The sequence below is a fragment of the Dicentrarchus labrax genome, unplaced genomic scaffold (genome assembly GCF_905237075.1).
Source record: "Dicentrarchus labrax unplaced genomic scaffold, dlabrax2021, whole genome shotgun sequence".
NCBI classification, from domain to species: domain Eukaryota; kingdom Metazoa; phylum Chordata; class Actinopteri; family Moronidae; genus Dicentrarchus; species Dicentrarchus labrax.
Genome location: NW_026136702.1, coordinates 667,326 through 686,847, shown reverse-complemented (window position 1 = coordinate 686,847; position 19,522 = coordinate 667,326). Strand labels below are relative to the sequence as shown.

General features: G+C 41.0%; 1 protein-coding gene across 1 annotated transcript in view; it reads left to right on the top strand.

The window, feature by feature from the left end:
- The first annotated feature begins 2,264 nt into the window (after nucleotides 1-2,264).
- Nucleotides 2,265-19,522, top strand: part of b3gat2 (beta-1,3-glucuronyltransferase 2 (glucuronosyltransferase S)) — a 49,159-nt gene continuing 31,901 nt past the window's right edge. Inside the window, exon 1 of the mRNA XM_051426340.1 lies at nucleotides 2,265-3,444. Within this exon, the coding sequence (XP_051282300.1) occupies nucleotides 2,911-3,444 (534 nt within the window). The 5' untranslated portion in view covers nucleotides 2,265-2,910. The remainder of the gene's footprint in view (nucleotides 3,445-19,522) is intronic.

The following is a 19,522-nucleotide window of genomic DNA, read 5'->3' as shown; positions in this document are numbered from 1 at the left end:
CCATGCAAACAAATTTAGCTCCAAATCAATTTTAAGAACACTTGTTTTCTCAGTATCTAACATAATGTATGATTTACATTTCTTTGAACAAGCCCCTTCAGATCTTCTTTCCAGGGTCCTACATAAAAAAAAACGTCTGTGTCACTGCTGTGCTGCTAAAAATATCTGAGGCAAATTTTAATCAAAATTATCTCGTTTAAAATTGCATTTTGCTTGATGAGTCATCTTAATTAGCAAATTGCTCATTGTGTGTGAACAGATGGAAGAACATGCAATCAAGGTTGATAAAGCATGACAGTTTAACACTGGAATAGAGCCTGTTAAATCACTCCGTATCGTCACGTCACCTGGTTTTCACCCAGATCATCGAGCATGAGATTGATTAACCCTCCAACAGTCATTTTGTTTGGGTAATAGTCAATAAGTCTCAAAGTGCTAGAAACTACAGCCGGATACTTGCGGCCTCCATCAGCGTTCCCAAACCACTACCTAATCCAAACAATCAAAGGTGCTTTCATCCTGTTAAATTATGAGCTTGTTTGCCTGCAATTAGTTTGGTGTGAACCAACTCTATTAGCGTGGCTCAGTGATTTCTCTTCCCTCGCCTCCCGACAGATCTCTTGATCCGTGTTGTGTGCGTAATTAACCATCAATGATTGGCTCCACGGCTGAAGTGGAGAACGCCGGTAAGCCGAGGCGCTACCGCACTTATCCGTTTCAAGGACCCCTGACCCCGTGTGATCCAGTTCAGGAGTCAGCTGTGGTTGCTTGCGTGACCTTGTGCATTCAGGGCGATATCATCGATAGTTATTCTTCTTCACAATATTGTTGCCTTTGTGGGTGGCCACTGTGTCAGAATAGGTGAATGTAGGGTCAAAGGTCAAGGGCAGAGCCAGGCGTGCTGGGTTTAGCACAAGCTTTTTTTCCCATTTACAGCAGCCATATGCATTATTCATGCCAGTTGAGATGCCAAACAATCAGTATGTCTAGTATGGTTACGTTTAGGATGATTCATTGCCCAGAACCTATGTTGCACGTCATACCCGTCATTTTGTTTCCCAAAACCCAAGGTGACGTCCTTGAAGTTTCTTGTTTTGTCCACAACAACAACCACAACAAAGATACTCAGTTTACTGTCATAGAGGATTAAAGAAACCAGAAAAAAATCACATTTAAGAGGCTGAAATAAGAGAATTTGGACTTTTCTTTCTTAATAAAATTACGAGATTTAATTGATTATGAAAATAGTTGGTGATTAATTTAATAGTTATCAACTGATCGATTTATTGTTGCATCTTGACTGTAAATTATCCAGTTAAGACAAAAATGACCAATAATAATAATAATTTACAGTAAACATGGTTATATTTAGTTGAATGTATGTGTAGATTGTTAATACGGCCCTGATGGATTCTGTCTTTAGATCAGTTAGATTTTACGATGAAAACCTGTCAAACAATGAAAGTAAAAGACCGTAAACTCTAAATAGGTTTTTGTAACAGTTAAACACTGTGATATCTCAGGGCAAAACCTTTATTTATACAGCATTTTAAAGGAATTTATACAGAATAATGTAGTTATTTTATATTACAGGCTGTAAAAACAACACTTTTTTACAGTAAAAAAGTCAAAAACCGTCAGAAAACGGTCAGCTGTGGTTACCAGAACTTAAAAAATTAGATATAAATAGACTTTTTCTACTATTACGGTGAAATTATATTAGTTTATTATTATTATTTATTTTATTTTATGGTTAAAGTTGGACTTTTATTTAAGTTTTTACCATCTAAAGAAAAAAAATGTTTTGCCATGAGGTATGATGGTAGTTTTTCTGTACATTTTACAGTCTTAGACTTTATTTGATTTAAATTCCTTTAAAATCCCTTATAAAAAGAGTTTTTTCCCTCAGATATGACTGTGAGTGTTTCACTGTTACAGAAACTGTATTTAACCTATTTAGATTTGATGTTGTTAATTTGAGTCATTGGAATAACAGAGTATGACGGAAGATGAAGGCGGTGAGAGTGAAAGACATGTTTGCAGTAGGTTTATGTTTTTTATCTGAAATGAAAGGTGGATCAGCACACAGGGACCCCTGGGGCTCTTTCGCGGACCCCTGGAGCTCTTTAGGGGACCCCTGGAGGATCCACGTCCCGCTAGTCCTCCTATTCTTCATTTAATAATGTATTCTTGACAAACACACGCAGGCTGCCCTCTCCCTCTCTCCCTCTCTCCCTCTGTCTCTCTATCAGCTGGGTTTATTCTCAGTGGACACTGATGCGCACAACATAACAAGGCCTTTCTCCCCCTCCTCCCTCTCTCTCTCTCTCTCTCTCTCTCTCTCTCTCTCTCCCCCAGGTTCTCTCCTCTATCCCGTCTCCCCTCCTCTGCTCTGCACCTGCTCCTCCCCTCCTGCCTTATTATCCTCAGACTCAGAGCAGCGCTCCGTCCTCGCCAAGTGATGCTCCTCGGCGGCGCACATCGGTGGGTAGTCGCCGCCCGCTGCAGGGAACCGCGCTCCGGCTTGTTTTTCTCATGTGGAACCGCGCAATGAAGGACGGCGGAACATGGGAATTTAACGGGGCTTTTGAGAGAGAGTGAGTCGGAGGAGAGCAGGACGACGAAGAAGCACCAAGTCCCATCCGAGAGAGGTGGAGGAGGAGGAGGAGGAGGAGGAGGAGGAAGGGAACTCCGGGGAAACGGTCCCGCCGGGACGGGGGAACGCAGCGGAAGGTTCTGTGCTGTACAGAGTTTGAAATGGACTCAGTGTGCCGGGTTCTGCTGCTGGGCTGTGCAGAATAGATCGCGGGATTTAAAGGAAGGGGTTCCTCGGAGTTGCGGTCGGTCGGTGCATTTCTGTTTGTGATGGAGTGAGTGAGAGAGAGGGCGCACGGTAACTTCAGCCTCGCTATGAAATCAGTGTTTTTCAGCCGCTTCTTCATCCTGCTGCCCTGGGTCCTTATTGTCATCATCATGATCGATATCGACAGTAAAAGGACGATCCGGGCTCCTGCGGCCGCTCGGACCGGCAGGGCGCAGCGGGCGGCCCGGACCGGCGCACCAGGAGTCGGTGGCACCCAGAACCAGACCGCCCTGCCGGTCATCTACGCCATCACTCCGACCTACACCCGCCCGGTGCAGAAAGCGGAGCTGACCCGGCTGGCGCACGCCTTCCGCCAGGTGCCCCGGTTCCACTGGATCGTAGTGGAGGACTCGACGGCGCGCACGGAGCTGGTGGCGCGCTTCCTGGCCCGGTGCGGCGTGCCGTACACACACCTGCATGTGTTCACTCCCCGCAGGTTCAAGCGCGCCGGGATGCCACGCGCCACCGAACAGCGGAATGTGGCTCTCGCGTGGCTCCGGCAGCACCGGAGCCGGCGGGACGCAGGGGTGGTTTTCTTCGCGGATGACGACAACACGTACAGCCTGGAGCTGTTTGAAGAGGTAACCCTACATTTAATACGTTACCTGTGTTATTACCCCGCCCAGGTGTCCGCACTGTACCGGGAGCGCTCGGTCTGGAACCGGCAGCTGTTTGTCTGCAGGAATTCTGCAACTTTATGAGCTCCACTGTGAGTCTGTCAGCTGTGGTTTCCAGAACTTTACCGTAATAAACATGGGCGAACCTTTCTAATATTACGGTAAAGGGATATTGGTACTGTAGATTCTACCGTTAAAGTTGGAGTCTTTGTCCATATTTTACCGTATAAATACTTTCTACCTTTAAAAGAACCAATTTTGCAACATGAGGGTGGTTTTATAGTCCGTAACATATAAAACAAACCTGCTTTAGTCCAGATAAATTCCTTTAAAATGCCTAAGACTCAAGGGTTTGCCATGATATGACTGAGTTTACGTCTTTTACTGTCTTTGTTTGACTGTTTTTTACAGTCTAAAATATTTGAATTAAGTATTTTAGTTTGAAAACCAGAGGAAGAAAACATAAAGGTGGAGTTAAATATTAAAGATCCCCTTCATATTTTCTCATAATAAAACAATAATCTTGTGTCTGAGATGTTTTTATGCAACAAAAAGTCTAATTTCCAATTCAAATCCTTAAAAAATCATCTCCTCTTTCTACCTCATTAAAAGCTCCAGAATATAAATATGCAAACTCTAAAGATGTCTCATTGTTCACTGTAGTCCATCTTCAGTGTCACTGCTCACCAGGATCTGAGTGTTTGTGATGTCACAAATCATGCTGGTAGGCCCCGCCCCTTTAAAATCAGATTTTCAGTCTCAGAGAAAGTTTCCACTTTCAGCAGATGAATGTGAAACATCCTTCTAAACTCTGCACATTCATCATTCAAACATCAGACTGTAGAAACAACCCTGATCTCTGACTGGAGGGAGACTTACAGTAGTAATATCTCAATACAGGTCCTGCATTTAACTTATAAAATATAAAATAACAGAAGTATTATCAGCATTGAATTTATGAGGAATTTATGAGGAAAATTGCACATAAATGACTGTGAGCTTACCATTAGCTTATGGTGGCTAATGTTAGCGAACCTTTTAGATATTGTTGAGGAAGTGAGACAGTTCACTGACTGTATGTCTCCTCTGTACCTTCACTGCGCTGTTGTGTAATGTTGTGTAATGTTGTGTACTGTACCGTTGTGTTGTCTATATTTTAGCATATGTCTTATAATTGCCACCTGCTGCCACAGAGGCTGCCTTTAAGCAAACACAGACTGACTTTAAAGTATAACCAGTACTCGTTATGCAGAATGGAGTCATATTATTATCATTATATTAATATTATTATTATTATTATATGATTAATATTGAAGCATTTACATGTCAACAGCATAGAAATGTTGTAGCTGATGTATCTGAAGGTCATTGTAACGGCGTTACATTCGTCTGGATTCAACTGTGGCATCATTTCTTATTTGCTGATCACATGTTGTATGTGAGTTTGTTTTCTGCAGACATTGGTCCTGGTCACAAACAAACAAACAAACAAACAAACAAATGAAAGAAAAATAAATTACACAATTAAATAATGTAGTCAACTGTAGTTTGTAGTTGTTAACTGTAGTAAATGTAGTTAACAACAAATAAATACTGTTAAATTCTTCCTCAACATTCATTCATTCATTCATCATACAAATTACTATTTTTTATTTTTATGGCTCATTAATAATAATAAAAAAAGAATAGCATGAAGGGAGATTTCGTTCTACAACCTTGAGTTAAAATAACCTTGAATCATTAAAATAAGTGAACTGTAAAGAGCCATAACAGGCGGTAGATAAAGACGATCAATGGGGAAGTGTCCCTCTCTCTCCCCCCCAGCGGGCTCCACTTAGGAAAGTGATAGTGAGGTCATTGATCGAGACTATTAGGGGCCTCTGTGTCTTGTGGAAGGATTTCAGAAATCTTTCATTGTATGTTAAAAGTTAACTTCCAACTGTAGCAGGTCTCAGAAACCAGAGATCTGTTTGCTTCCACATATTCTCCTGTGAAGTTATTCCATCTAGACTTTAAAAAGTACATGGGAATTATGGTTAACTACAAATATTTGAGCACATTTCAGGATTTTGTCATCATTTGTTGATGTAATGTGAGGGCATAATAGAGGTGAGAGCTGTACCTTTAATAGCATGTAATGTCTGAGCTCCTTGTTTCACAGCACCATGAGGGTAAAAGCTCTATTTCCCCCATTTCTGACCATGTCGGCACCGTAACACATTATGCTGCACAGGGAAAGTCATTGTTAGGCATTCCCCAAATGGGATCATTTGAAAGGAATTCAAACGTCGACATTCTCCAGTTCTTCTTGGTGATGGGATCCCACTGGAGCCTCGATAAAAAAGCCCCTAGGAGGCTGCAGACCTCGCCTCGTTTCACCTGAGGGGCTGTTGTTAAACCAATGTATTCCAGTGGAGAAAGTGGTGAAACTACATGGACGCTTGGTGTGGAAGGAGTTTTCTCCACAGAGGCAGTGGGAGTTGAGACTGACTGACAGAGAGAGAGATGGACGGAGGCTGTGGTGATGCTGGTGCTCGGGGTGTTTTGGTGCACCAGGGCTGCCAGTTCTTTCAAATCCTAATCTCACCACCATCGCTGTCCAATTTTTCTTACTGATCCTCTCACAGAACAGCACAGAATTAACAGGCAGGGTTATGTGTGTGTGTGTGTGTGTGTGTGTGTGTGTGAGAGAGAGATCGTTAGGAGCTGAATTAATTCTGATATTATCCAGTTTTTTGTTTTTAATACCCCTAAAATTGCACACTTTTCTGGATGTAAGAGCCTCTTTAAACCAATATGAGACACTGAATGTCTTCTGATGCACTGATAAAAACATATCGACTGGCTGTGGTCTGCGAGTCTGAGTTGGACGACAGGCCAGCTGATACCCCAGTATCGACCTCTCATATTGGCAAACTGACACCTCCATGTAACTCCAGTCTACGTATGAGAGTGTGTTTACGTTAGCGTGTGTGCAGGTATCGCTTTTCACATCAGTCGGCCTTTATGTTGTAAAGACACACAGCTCCAGACGGCCAGGTGACAAAAGAAAGACGAGGCGACAGAACAGTCCTCTCACAAACACTCTGACAGAATGCTGCTCTGATTGCTGATTACTGCCATTCAGAGATAGCTGGCCCCAAAATCTGAAATTGCTGTAATTTGCTCCAATAATAAAATGTTCAGAATGCACAACATTTTTATATAACTCATCTGATAACAGCTCTGAATAATATACTGAAAACTATAAATATACTGCAGTTCATCTGATTGAACCCATTCAGAAATGTCTCCTCCACCTGAGCGTTGCATTATTGGCCCTTTGAAAGATAAAGATTGAATGTTTGCATTGCAAAATGATCGGAGAAGGTGCTTTCTTCTGCTTTTGAAAGCAATCTCTGCAGATAGGAAATAACAAGTTAAACACAAAGTACATTTACATTACGTGTGTTTGATGCACTTTACTTTTCCTCTTTTTTGTTAGGTTCGTTTGGACACGTGAGACTGATGACTGAAAACATGCTTGTTGGACTAAGTAAAGTCTGGTTCATCAATTATGTAATGACTAGAGAAATGCAGTAAATATCAGGTTTGTTTTCCCTAAATCGATTGTTTTATTCATAAAATAGCAGAAATTCTGGGCGAGTACGATTTTTAAAATAACGATTTGGGCGATAACCAATACCACTATTTTTTTAGTGTTTTTTGTTGCTGTATATTCGCCCTTTGGTGCCTTTTGTGCAGTGTTGGAGCTCATTCTATTTATCTTCTTATCCAACATGTAAGACGCAGAGCTGAACAGCCTGGATGGACAGGGGCGTTTCCAGACCGGGGCTCTGGGGTGGCACTGGCCGCCCCTGACATCTGATTGGCCACCCCAAGTGCCTCCCCAGTATCCTTCCCTGCTCCACTCTGAACTGTCTTTCAGAGGCTGTAGCGGGCTCTGTTTTAAAGTTAAACCAGATGATCTAACGTGCCCAGCGGTACCAACCGTGTTATGCTTGCATGTCGGGAAGGAGGCTAAATAACGCAACAAAGTTAGGCAAAATTTTGCAGATGGAAAAACTGGCATGGCCACTTTCAAAGGGATCCCTTGACCTCTGACCTTAAGATATCCCATGAAAATGGGTTCTATGGGTCCCCACAAGCCTTTTCTTTGCAGACACACCAACTTTATGCTAATCCCATGCAGTTTTAGCTGAGACACATACTTGTGCCACCCCCAGTCCCCAGCACATCGGTGTCTGACTGCAATTTGCTAGAAAAAGGAGGTGATTATTCCTTGAGTGTTATAACAGATGGTGCATCCCCAGAAAATGGCCATTGCAATTTCCTATAAAGACCGGCTTGTTTTTGTCTGGCCGACAGACCAAACCCAATAGGAGTCAGTTTACGATGATATAAAACAAAAAGTAAATACTCGCCTTTTATAATCTGGAAATGAAGAATGTTTTGCAGTTTTTCTTGATTAAATAAATGATACATTGATTATCACAATAGCTGAGGTTATTTTCTGCCCTCTTACTCATCGATTAAATTAAACTGACCCAAACATCTGTGCAATCAATCCAGATGCAGCAAAGTAGATTTTTCACATTCAGCCCGAAGAAAATCCAGCATGGTAGAAATCACATGCTGACTATAAATGGATTTTCCCTCCGTTGCATCCCTGAATGCAACACTTAAAAAATCCTCCGTATTTTGAACGCAGCGTGCTGTAGCTGAGTCTGCTCTGACACGCAGTCTCGGTGTTAGATTCGGTGCCTGCGGCTCGGTGTAAAGAGCATCTGTTTGATTTGTTGATAGCACACTGTCTTCTCTCTGTCCTCCTGCCTATTTCATTACCCAGCTCCTCTGTGCAGGTAATGGCCTGTCATAGAGAGATAATAGGCTGTCATACGGCAGTAATAACCTGCAGAAGCTGTCTGCAGGCTTTAGACTGATGATGTAGCTGTGCTTATAGTGGGTGGCAGCTCCAGATTGGAAACCCTTATATCATCAGGAGGAAAAATGATTGCGCTAACATTTTTGCAACTTAAATGTTGTTTTACCTTTTGCAATAATATTTCTTATAGTAATCTGTTGAGAGTTCTTCATGCAGCACCAGCACTGATTTAGTAAAAAAGGATAACTTCAGTACTGCAGAGTTATGGGCCTCCATACCGGATTATTGGCACTTGACCAATCATCATAAATACAGTTAATATAGACAAAGGAAGATTGTGTAATCTGCCTGTAGAGATTATGCTTCACCAAACTCAGCATTAAAAGCTCAGGTCATGTGTGTTTTGGTGGCCAATACCCAATCCCTGTAAAAACAGCATAAAATACATAAAAATGCAAGGGCTGCCATGGGTGTTGTGTCCTGGTAACAAACCTACATCCCTCTCTCTACTCAAAGACTTTGTGACTTTGGAAGATGCCTACTTGATCTCCCTAACCCCCAGATTCCACCAGACACGGCTGCGACACATTCCTGTTTTCTGCCTGTTCTGGGAATCTAAATTCCAAAACTTCCAGTCCCAGAAGCGTCTCTCCGCTCTGCCCCGCGTAGAACGTAGAACACACAGCTGAACGAACGAATGGAAGGCATGGCGCTGAACTAAACCTTGTTGCAGACGTGACTCAAATTACGTGACATCACCCATCGGTTTGTGGAGAACTGTTCTGAAGCCTCAAGTTTGGCCGTCACCATGACAGTTAGATGGAGCCAGCGATGGTGACGCACTGTGAATTGAGCTGCTCTCATTGGCTGCACAGACTCACTGAGAATGACCTGTCAATCACAAGGTAGCCCCATATATCTTGTAACATATAATGGAAAAAATTAAATATGAATACAATTCAGAGAAAAGAGGGGTTGGTTGGGCCCAGAGTCTGGACGGATTGGGACAGCTGGGTTCAGACCAGGATAAAAACCCAATTCTATACATTATAGTATAGACTGGGTACTAAAAAATGTTATTTCTCCAACATTTAATGTGTTGGTTTTGTGCTCCCTTGGATGCTCTCTTGGATTTCTTGTATATAAAAAATGAACAGCCTGTGTTAAAAACTATATTTGGAAGTAGTTTTTCATTTCTGCTTCTTAATCTCCACCGACTCAGCAGATACAGTACAGTACAGTGGAATAATGTAACTGATAATATATAATGTATTTTAGACGAGAGCACAGGCAATAATCATTACTCACAGTGTTCGCGTTGATTTAACTACAGAAAAGAAGTATTTTCATTCAATATTTAGATTTGAATCAATTTTATCATTCTAGTAGCTACTGTAGAGCGAAAGGCATTTCTGACCTGCAGTCGCCCAATTAACACACGAGGAAGCCCAGCTGGGACCAAATCTGCCTCATTCTTGACTCTTGAGTTGTTGATTACATGAAAGTAGCTGCCCATGGCCACAAACAGCCGCACAGTAATGAGTGAAATCTGCCCCCTTATGAAAAAAACATTGGTACGTAGCAAATGTTTAACAAGCCTCCCCGTGTCCCCCTTTTTCCTCCCGGGCAGCGGAGCAAGAGTGAGAAGTCAGGTGGAAAGGCATTTAACATTAAGAGTTAAAGTGTGTATTCTCAGTTTCCGCACATTAGTCGGCTCTCAGTTTATTACGCACGCAACGCGTTACAGCTGAGTCGCCTCCCAGCAGTCAATAGGGTGTCAGAAAGCGCAAAGGCTGCTCATTTAATGCCACTCATGCAATTACACCTCACGCACACACACACACACACACACACACACACACAAACAACACACACATTGTTTAAAAAAACTAGTAAAAGTACACGAGAATGTTTTTTAAATTACAAAATTGATATTGTGTAACTTAAAATCTTTGATTTAATCAGTTTCAACAATTTTGACTTCACATTACAGCACTGCCTTCATTTTGTCATTTTTATTTGTACTGTGAAAACAAAATATCGAGTAAAAACATTTTGGACTGGAAAGTTGAGCTCTCACACAAAGTGCTCTTCCCTTTTGGTTTTTACCTCTAAATAAAAGATTTTATTATTTGTGACTTTTGGCTTGTTCACAACATAATGTGATCGTCTGATTGCTCAGTTACTCTGGTGAGTACAGTGTAGTTCAGAAATAATGGCTGAAGCTTGAAAATTAAGACCCAAGTTGTAATTTTCGATAAAGCTTCTCTTGAAACTCCTCTTTGTTGTTGTAGAAATGGTTGATCGAAGAGTATTTACCACTAAGTCCATCATTTAAACCCCAACTCTGTCTGTCTGGGGTCAGTTTTACAGTGGAGGATCCCGTTCAAACTTGGCTGCAAAACAGGCAATCAGGAAAATTAAGCAGTGCTTTTTTCCCCGTTCTTCATTCCTGAAAAGCTGACTCTGGGGATGGAGGTTTTTTCAGCTGACGGCAGCATGGCAGGGCTGTTTTGATTCAGCTGCAGCAGCCTGTCAGCCAGGCAAGACTTTCGTCAGACCTTTTCTGAATAATTGAACTCCCCCGGCCCCGAGAGCTGCGCAGCAGTCACAGTGACTATTTTAGGGAGCAGGTACTTAGGCAAATGCTCCGTGCTGAAGTGTGACTCGGGGACACCTTTCCCGTATGGTGCAATCCTTGGTCTAGTGTTCATTTCTCAGCTCTGATATGGTGTGATGACTTTTCAGATTGTGCCTTAGTGGTGGAAACCCACTGCTGTGCTGACATACAACTAAGATCTTTTCAATTTTGAACTGGAGAGCTGATATGTTCCATTTAATTTTTTTTGATAATTCGTCTTTGAAATTAATTTGGATTTGGAAGACTTTTTTAGGAAATGGTTTAAAGACGCAGATGCAAACATTAAGCGTATGTTTGATCAAGTTTCCAAGCAGCAGACTCCAGGCCTGGAGAGAATCGCAGGGCGATGGCACAAAAGGAAACTGCTGGGATAAAGGAACCAGAGCGAAATGGGAAATTCAATTTCCTCAAACCCCTATGAGCAATTATCATAATTACATAGTGTAGTGGGAGAAGCCAGGATGGAGGGGGGTTGTAATGTCAGGGAAGCGAGGCAGAAAGGAGACGAACCTCGTCGAGAGAAATTGTCCGCGGTCGGGTTGGTGGGAGGATGGGGGGGTGGGGAAGGTGACGGAAAGGTTGAAGGCTTTTAAGGGCTAGTGTAAATGTAAAAAGGTGCCAGCTCGCCGATTATTTCCACTGCCCCCCCCCCCACACACTCTCTACTCCTTCATCAACCCCCTTTTTGACCTGGTTCACCATTGTGTGTAACAGTATTCATTAAATGTGTTTTATTGGGATAAAATGACAGACATTTTGTTGTCAGGGCTTGTGCCAGAGGCCAAAACGCATGTCTTCATTCTCCGTTTCTCTAATATCCTCACAGCTTGTTGTGTCAAGAGGTGGTTCAATTATATCTTGAAAATGGGAAGATTTTGTGGGCAGCTGATGAGATCTCTCTTTTAGGACCTGTATCTGTGGTGTTGTCATGTGTTTCTATTATGGATGCAGTGGTGAAGCTTTGTGGTTGAATTGTGGTGAATTATGTCAACGGCTATGTCAACATATTGATTTTCTGGCTGATTTAGGATGTGTGCAACATTAGAAGGAGCTTTGAAAGGAATTGTTTGCTTTCTTTCTGGGTGAGGTGATATCACAATATCTCTCTCATGTCTGTGCAGTGTTTGATAGTACACAATCATTATTGTCTTTGTATGATAATTTAGAGCTTTGCACAACGATCAATCAATAAGAACTAAAGCCAGACTGTTTTTTGAGACTGATACCAATTTAAGGGGGGAAAAATTCACAGATTACCAATATGTCGACCGATATCCGTTGTTTTTGCACCGATATGACTGTTTCTTAAACTAACATGTTAAATAATTCAACAAATAGGCTACATAAAATATCTGATTAGTAATAAACCATGTCAACAATATGCCATTAGTCACATGTCTGCTGAGATCTTGCCACCCACTCACAACCTCTCAGAAACTCTTTGTGACTGTATTTGGCAACTTTGCTTTTGTTTGGTTTAATTATTAATGATTTAGTATAATAGTTATTGTCTGGTTTGAGATACAGAAATTCTACTAGTAAACGCTGTAGTGAGGCCTGTAATAAGTGGAGGCTGTTGCAGTCAACTTGGTGTACCCATAAATGTACTGTAACCTCCAGCATATACACTCAATTTCCAGTGTATTAGGTATGTGTGGCTAATACAATCTAACAGTCCTACAATAAATCCTTCCTTCATAAAAGTTATAATTTTGTTGAAACAGAGAGGTGTTGATCACTGTATGACCATGTTGGAGGATGTATTTTGTGGTGTTGAATTCAGTTTTAATGTGAGGTGTTTCTAATATTTAACCTCATTGATAAAGATGGTGGACAAACATGTTACACTTGATTCTCTTGGGTTGAGTTAACTAATTTTACAGCTTAAAATTACAAATGAAGTTGATCCAACCCAAATAAATTAAGTTGGCCCAACAGAATTTGCTTAATCCTGAAAGAAAGCCATTTAATCACTACTTTCCATGATTTAAGTAACTTTAAAGAATAACTGTCGAGTGTAACTTACATACATTGTAAAATCAGGGTTGAACAAAAGCCAACAAGTCAGAATCAATTCAAAATCATTTGTTCTTGTTTGACCAACATTATAAAATAATTTTATTAACATTAACTCAATAGATTCTTTAAAACAAAGTTCTAGACACCTTCCCTGGTTGTTTTTGTGTACAAACGCTTAATCTAAGACAATACAACTCAACAGCTCAAGTCAGGATGCATTAGTGTTAGATTAACACCTCTCAAGCTGTTTTTACACAATTCCACACAGATCCACCGTATGCTGATGGTAAGTCGGTCCCTTTGGACAGAACCAGGCTATATTTCTCTCTTGCTGCCAGTTCTTATGCTAAGCTAAGCTAGCATGTCCTGACTCCAGCTTCGTAGGCACACACAGACATGAGTTTTAAGTTGTTCTTCTCATCTCAGTCTTGGTAGGAAAGCAAATAAATGTACTTTACAACATGTTCGATGCACAACATAATACAATCACTCAAAATAAGGAGGGGAACAGTGATGTATGACTTTTTAGAGGTGAAAGGAACAATCTATCTTGAGCCTAAATCACCGCTGGATCTTTGATAAATAGTTTGGTTTGTGCATAAAATGACATTGTTGTGCAGTATATATACGCAAATACATGTCGAGTATACGCACACAGACAGCTAGTTCCCCTGATATTACCGTATATGTGCAGGTTTGTGGATCTTCTCTCAGGAATCACACAACCACACGCACCCGAACACACTCAATAAGCATGCACCTTCATCGCTTTCATTTTATTTCCACATAAACCCATAAAGCATTCAACCTGCACACATATCATGCACCATTGCATCACAGTTTCATAGCTCGTCCCCAGCCTCTCTAATTTGATTCATTCATTTTCTCCCAGCTCATTTCTTCCCTCCTTCCCTCCCTCCCTCCCTCCCTCCAATGCCTCTGCCATGCATATTAATAACACACAGATAAAAATACGCTTGATTAAAATCACACCCGGCCCAGCCACCCGGACACGAGTCCCGGTGCGCAAACAACACAATGACGGCTCTTTCTCCGGGGCAGGAGGCAGGAAACGAGAACATCCATAATGGATTTCATATACTTCATCATTAAGAGTCTCTTTGTGTGTACACACAATTCACTTCTCACCTATTTGTTTGCAGGGGAGGGAGTCAGAGTTGATTACCCGACTGAGCCTCAGCGCTCCCAGACAGAGTGTCCTGGCTGCGAGTCAGATGAAATGTGATTCCTCTCAGCACTGTATTTTTCACCCCGGCTTTTCTTTTGTTTACTTGTAAATAGCACGCGTTCACCGGCGGAGCTGCTGGTGCTGTAATTTGTCAGGACGTAGTGGTTGTCATGCACCCAGCTGCATCTGAAATTATTTTTCATGTGTGGCAAAGATGAATATTTTGTTATCGCAGTGCGGCGTCTGCCCTCCGGCGAAGATATCCATATTGATAATGAGACAGGAGCTTTTGTAACGCGTGACAGTGGCTCCGACTGTACAAGCGCCTGATGTACAGCGCGGGGCAAAGGCCTTTAGATTCATCAGAGGAACAACATGAGTGAGAGATTGAGGGCAGAGAGTTTGTGTCGTCAAGTCCTAAAAGGAGAGAGAGAAGAACAAAATTATGTTTCCATGGAATCAACACCCGTATCCAAAACCCAAACAACATATTGTCTGTTTCTACATATTGTGATTTCATTAGTCTTATTGCTGCCCACTCTGTATTAACATCCATCTTCTGGCGGTGTTTCTGCAAAACACTGGCTTCAGATAGGGACCACCGTAGTTTCTCCTACGCGCTTGGAAGTCTGTATTCAAATTCAATCTTCAACTGATGCAACTAAATGCTACACACCGGTCCTTCAGTTGGTTTTTAGACCTTTTTCACAGCAGATATGTTGATACGATATAGCAATTATTGGCGATAATGTGCTTGTGTAAGGCAATAAAACAAAGTGGTACTTCACTGACAGAATATGGATATAGTAGATTATTACAGTTAAAATACCACATTTTGAGGATTGACGCAGAGTTGAAGTGCCTGCTGCTGACGTGCACCTTATCACTGCCCTTAGAGAGAGCTCCATACAACTGAATACTCAAGAAATCTCCTGTTTTGGGATCCCCAGTCAGTGATTAACATGTATGGTATTGATGTCTAAGGAAAATACTCTTGCACCAGGAACCAATGAACTTAGACTGCTCTCTTTGGATTTGTGTGCACCTCCACCCACATTTGTCGAGTTTTTTACACCCCAAGGAGAGATGTATTGTTGTGGAGCCTGGAGGGGAAAAAAAAAACACATTATCTCCAGAAAATCCCACTGTGAGCTCGCACAGCCACCTTTACTATTTTCCCTTCCCCAGTGGAGTCCCTGTGGGGGAGCTGCAGAGTTGGTTCTTGATGACAAACCTGATCATAAGGGTGAGGTCTGGGGTTTCTGGCTTTCTCAGAAAGTTGTTTGTGTTCTCAGATATGAACTGGATTACTGTGGTCTGTAGGAAGGACTCATCGCTTCCCTGAGACCTTGGTCCTTCTGTGTGGATTTCAGTAAACACTTTACTTTTTGCACATTCTTTGCTCTTATATTTTGAGCTCTTCATTTTAAATCTCTCCGTATAGACAACTCTGTCATTGTTCTGCTCTTTGCTGTGATGAATATGATGCTGTATTGGCTTCAAAGAGCTGCATCCCAGCCTAAAAGGATGGGATGTGTGCTCTCCTTCCCACTGTTTTGTATGTTGCTTTAAAAATATGGATTTTCTACTCAACTTCCAGTGAAAAATAAGCATTACAAAGCACACACACACACACACACACACACACACACACACACACACACAAAACACACACAAACACACACACTTCCCAAAATAGCAGCCGTTCTGTGCAGAGGATTACATCCAAGGTTGTGTCGATTTTTTTCTTTGGCTCTATATTTTCCAAAGATTGTTGCAGAGTGTTTTTCCCCCTCAGATAAAGGTATAAACTCTCCTAACAATGAGGACTTAAAGTGGGAGTAACTGTTTTGAAATTGGTTTTGTTTGCAGTAAAAGAAACAAAAAAAAAAAAAAAAAAACAAGATGATAGTAAAATCAATGAATAAAAGATAGACTGAGTTCACTCTTTTTGGCAGTAAATAAAACCTGGGCAACAGCCAGACACAGAGGAAACCAACTCGCTGGTTAGCATTTAGGCATTAAAGGAATGAACGCACAGCTGCAGTCACAGCTGCCAAGTCAGGATACTACTCACACTTCCTCACAAGAGCAGCTAAATACTGGATGGCAATAAATCTTTACCTCCTTATATGAAATCTGATTGCTGTTAATCGTTAATTCGGAGATCAGATCAGACATTTTGCTGCTGCCGATCACACCAATATCTCTATGTTTAACCTTTCTCTGCTGATACAATTATACACCAGTCATTACAGAGAATATTACATGTGTGTGTAACTTTTCATTATGTCTGGGGTAGTTCCCAGAATTTGGAAAACGTGGTCCTTCTGCAGGAGTCTCAAACTTAAATAATGCAACAGTTTGCATCAGTCTTTCTGAGTTACGGCAACTTCTAATGAAATTATGTTCAACAAACTAGACTGAGTTAAGGGAATTAGCTTTTCCTCCACAATCAAAGGTATTTTTAATTACCACTTACTTAATAACTGGTAGCATAAACAACAAGTTTACTTATAAAAACTTGTTCCAACTAGTTTTTCTACGTTGTGTCAACACAACTCGTCAAAATAATGTTTGTAACATTAGTTTTATCCTGAATCAATAAATTAGTTTTATCCTGCAACCATGCATTTATTTAAGTGACGACAATAGGTCCACTAATTTACTTTTTGTAAACTTTTTGTGTGTGAGGGGCCACTTCAACATTTAAGTACTACAAGAAAGAGAAATATTTTTAAAATACTTCCATTACTTATGTACAAAATATAATTATATCATCATTTTATGTCATCTTTGTTGTTCCCAAACACCAAATTAATGGCTGATTATGCCAGCTAGTACAGTAGCATTGTGGTCAAGTGGTCAGTTTTTTCTCTATTTCTGGCTATTGTTGTAACGAATATGTACATTTTGAATAATGCTAAGATCACTATACATGTAATCTACCTTCATCAGTTACTGAGGGCCTTGCATACTCTCAGGAGGCAGCTGCAGTCACAGAGTCACTACAACTTGCCACTGTAGTAATGACGACGTCGCTACAAGGCCGAACACGCATACCGATTGCCGGATTTGCATATATTTTCACCTACTTGTATGTACATAATAGTTCTATTTTAACTGTGTATTATACTTTACTTCTATGTGCACACATACTGTACTCGGCCAATTAACCTGATCCCGACAGTTAGCTAAACTTCACTGTTTCCACTTTCTGGTCCGACCGAGTCTTGATATTATTCTGTACTGTGTGGTTGAGTCTATTAAATTATCCATGGCTAAATTAAAACCTTTAATGCAATGCAATGAACTCATATTAACTTTGAACTGGTGCCTCCTGCAAGTTAAAGAAAATTCCTGCTGTTCTGAAGATCCAGAGACGTACATTCTAATCATTTGCATATATCTACTGTGGCAGGGTCACAGAATATAAATATCTTGCCGTCTGGCTCAACGATAAATGTACATTTAATATTTTATAGTCAACCTGGAACTTGACTTGGCTTATGAAAGCAGATTTTCTCTAAGATGAAGGATTGTGGAAGCAGTCTGTGTGTCATTTATAGAATTGCTGCTGCGTCTTCACTACGGGAGATAATTACAATCCCTGTCACTGCATGCAGACGTAATAACCATTGGTATTCATTTATATTAAAAGCCCTTGTCTGAAAACTTTCTATCTTTTATGTGTTTCTGGATCTTTGATAGACTGAACTTCAATACTGAAGTTGTTGACGCTTCATGAACCTCATATTCACGTAAAAAGTCCTCCTCCCTCTTTAATGCTCATTATAAAGCACTTATTAATGCCTTCTTCAACTATTAGGCCATTAACTAATAGTTTCCCCTCCTAATTGCTGATTATTGATAGTAGCATCCTGAAGGTCCGAGGATTAACCAACAACCTCCAGGTCATAAGCTCGCCTCTCTACCATTTAGGCCCTTCGTCATTGTCCCCTTCATAACACTTAATAAATGTGGTCTAATGTAACAAAACACACAACTACAACTGTTAATAGTATCCAAATAACTCTAAATGACGTCTATGTCAGAATATGTTCCCCATTTTAAAGAGGTCAAAGACAGCTGTGGCTCAGGAGGTCATTTCAATTTGAGTTGAAAACAAGTTTAATTGTTCAAAGTCTTGTGAATTTGACCCAAACTGAGCAAAGCATGTTATTTATGATCGTAATTCATGTTCTCGACACTGTAAGAACTGTCGATTTACAGTGAAAAACCTGTAAAATATGGAATAAGACGCTTAAGTTGTACTGTATTTATTACGGTAAAGTTCTGGCAACCACAGCTGCCAGTTTTTTAAACATTTTTCTTTACACAGTATCTACTATCAATAAGCAGTGATTAGGAAGTTATTGAGGGAAAACTCTTAGTTAATGGCCTGTGGTTGTAGAATGTGGTAATTAATAAGTGCTTTATATTGATAAATTAAGAGCCAATATGTTATTAATGTGCATGCTAATAAGCAACTAGCAGAACCAGCAAGCAGACACACATTAATGTTCCAAGCAGATCATTTGTATGTGACTGCAGGGGATCTTTAAACTCCTCCAAAACTTGTCTGTAGCTGCTTTAATCGAGCCCTCACTCTGTTTGCTATTCTCCTTGTGTCTGCTCTTGTCGTATTATTTGATTTATTTGTCATTGTACCTGCCAACAGGGCATTGCTGTGTAACAGCATGTAGTGTATGCTCAGCCAACCTAAGTGCAGGTGTAACTAGAAGTTTGCGTCGCAAACTTTTCTTGTGCCAGCAGTAATCTGCAGATGGTGGCACGAAAACCAGCATGTGCCAAAGCAGTTGCCACCGAGCAGAATAATGTACCATCTGTTGAAACGCTGTCACCCCGTGGCTCTGTCTGGCTCCCAGCAAACATTTTGACATTGAGCTGTTGTTGATAAGACGGCCTGCACTGATGTTGAAAGTGAAAATTGATGCAACATCTGCAGTGAGCTGCTACTACAGTATCTTTCTGATATCAGATGAAAACGCTCTGCAGAGCTGATGTAATATAACTTAACTTATAATATCATGTTAGACTGCGTTTGATTAAACAGATGTTGGACTTGGACACCCTGATCATTACTGTCACATGCTCGCTCCGTACGCTGGGGCAAAGATTAACTTGTCATCTTGATGTGAGTTTGATCGTCAGACCCCGTAAGGAGAAAGATCCGAGTCTAATGACACTGCCACCTCTTTATACACTCTCTCTTTATACACAGATAACTATACAGCCTGGCCACAGTCCAGTTATAATGGAAAAATGAAAGCTATAAAAACAACAA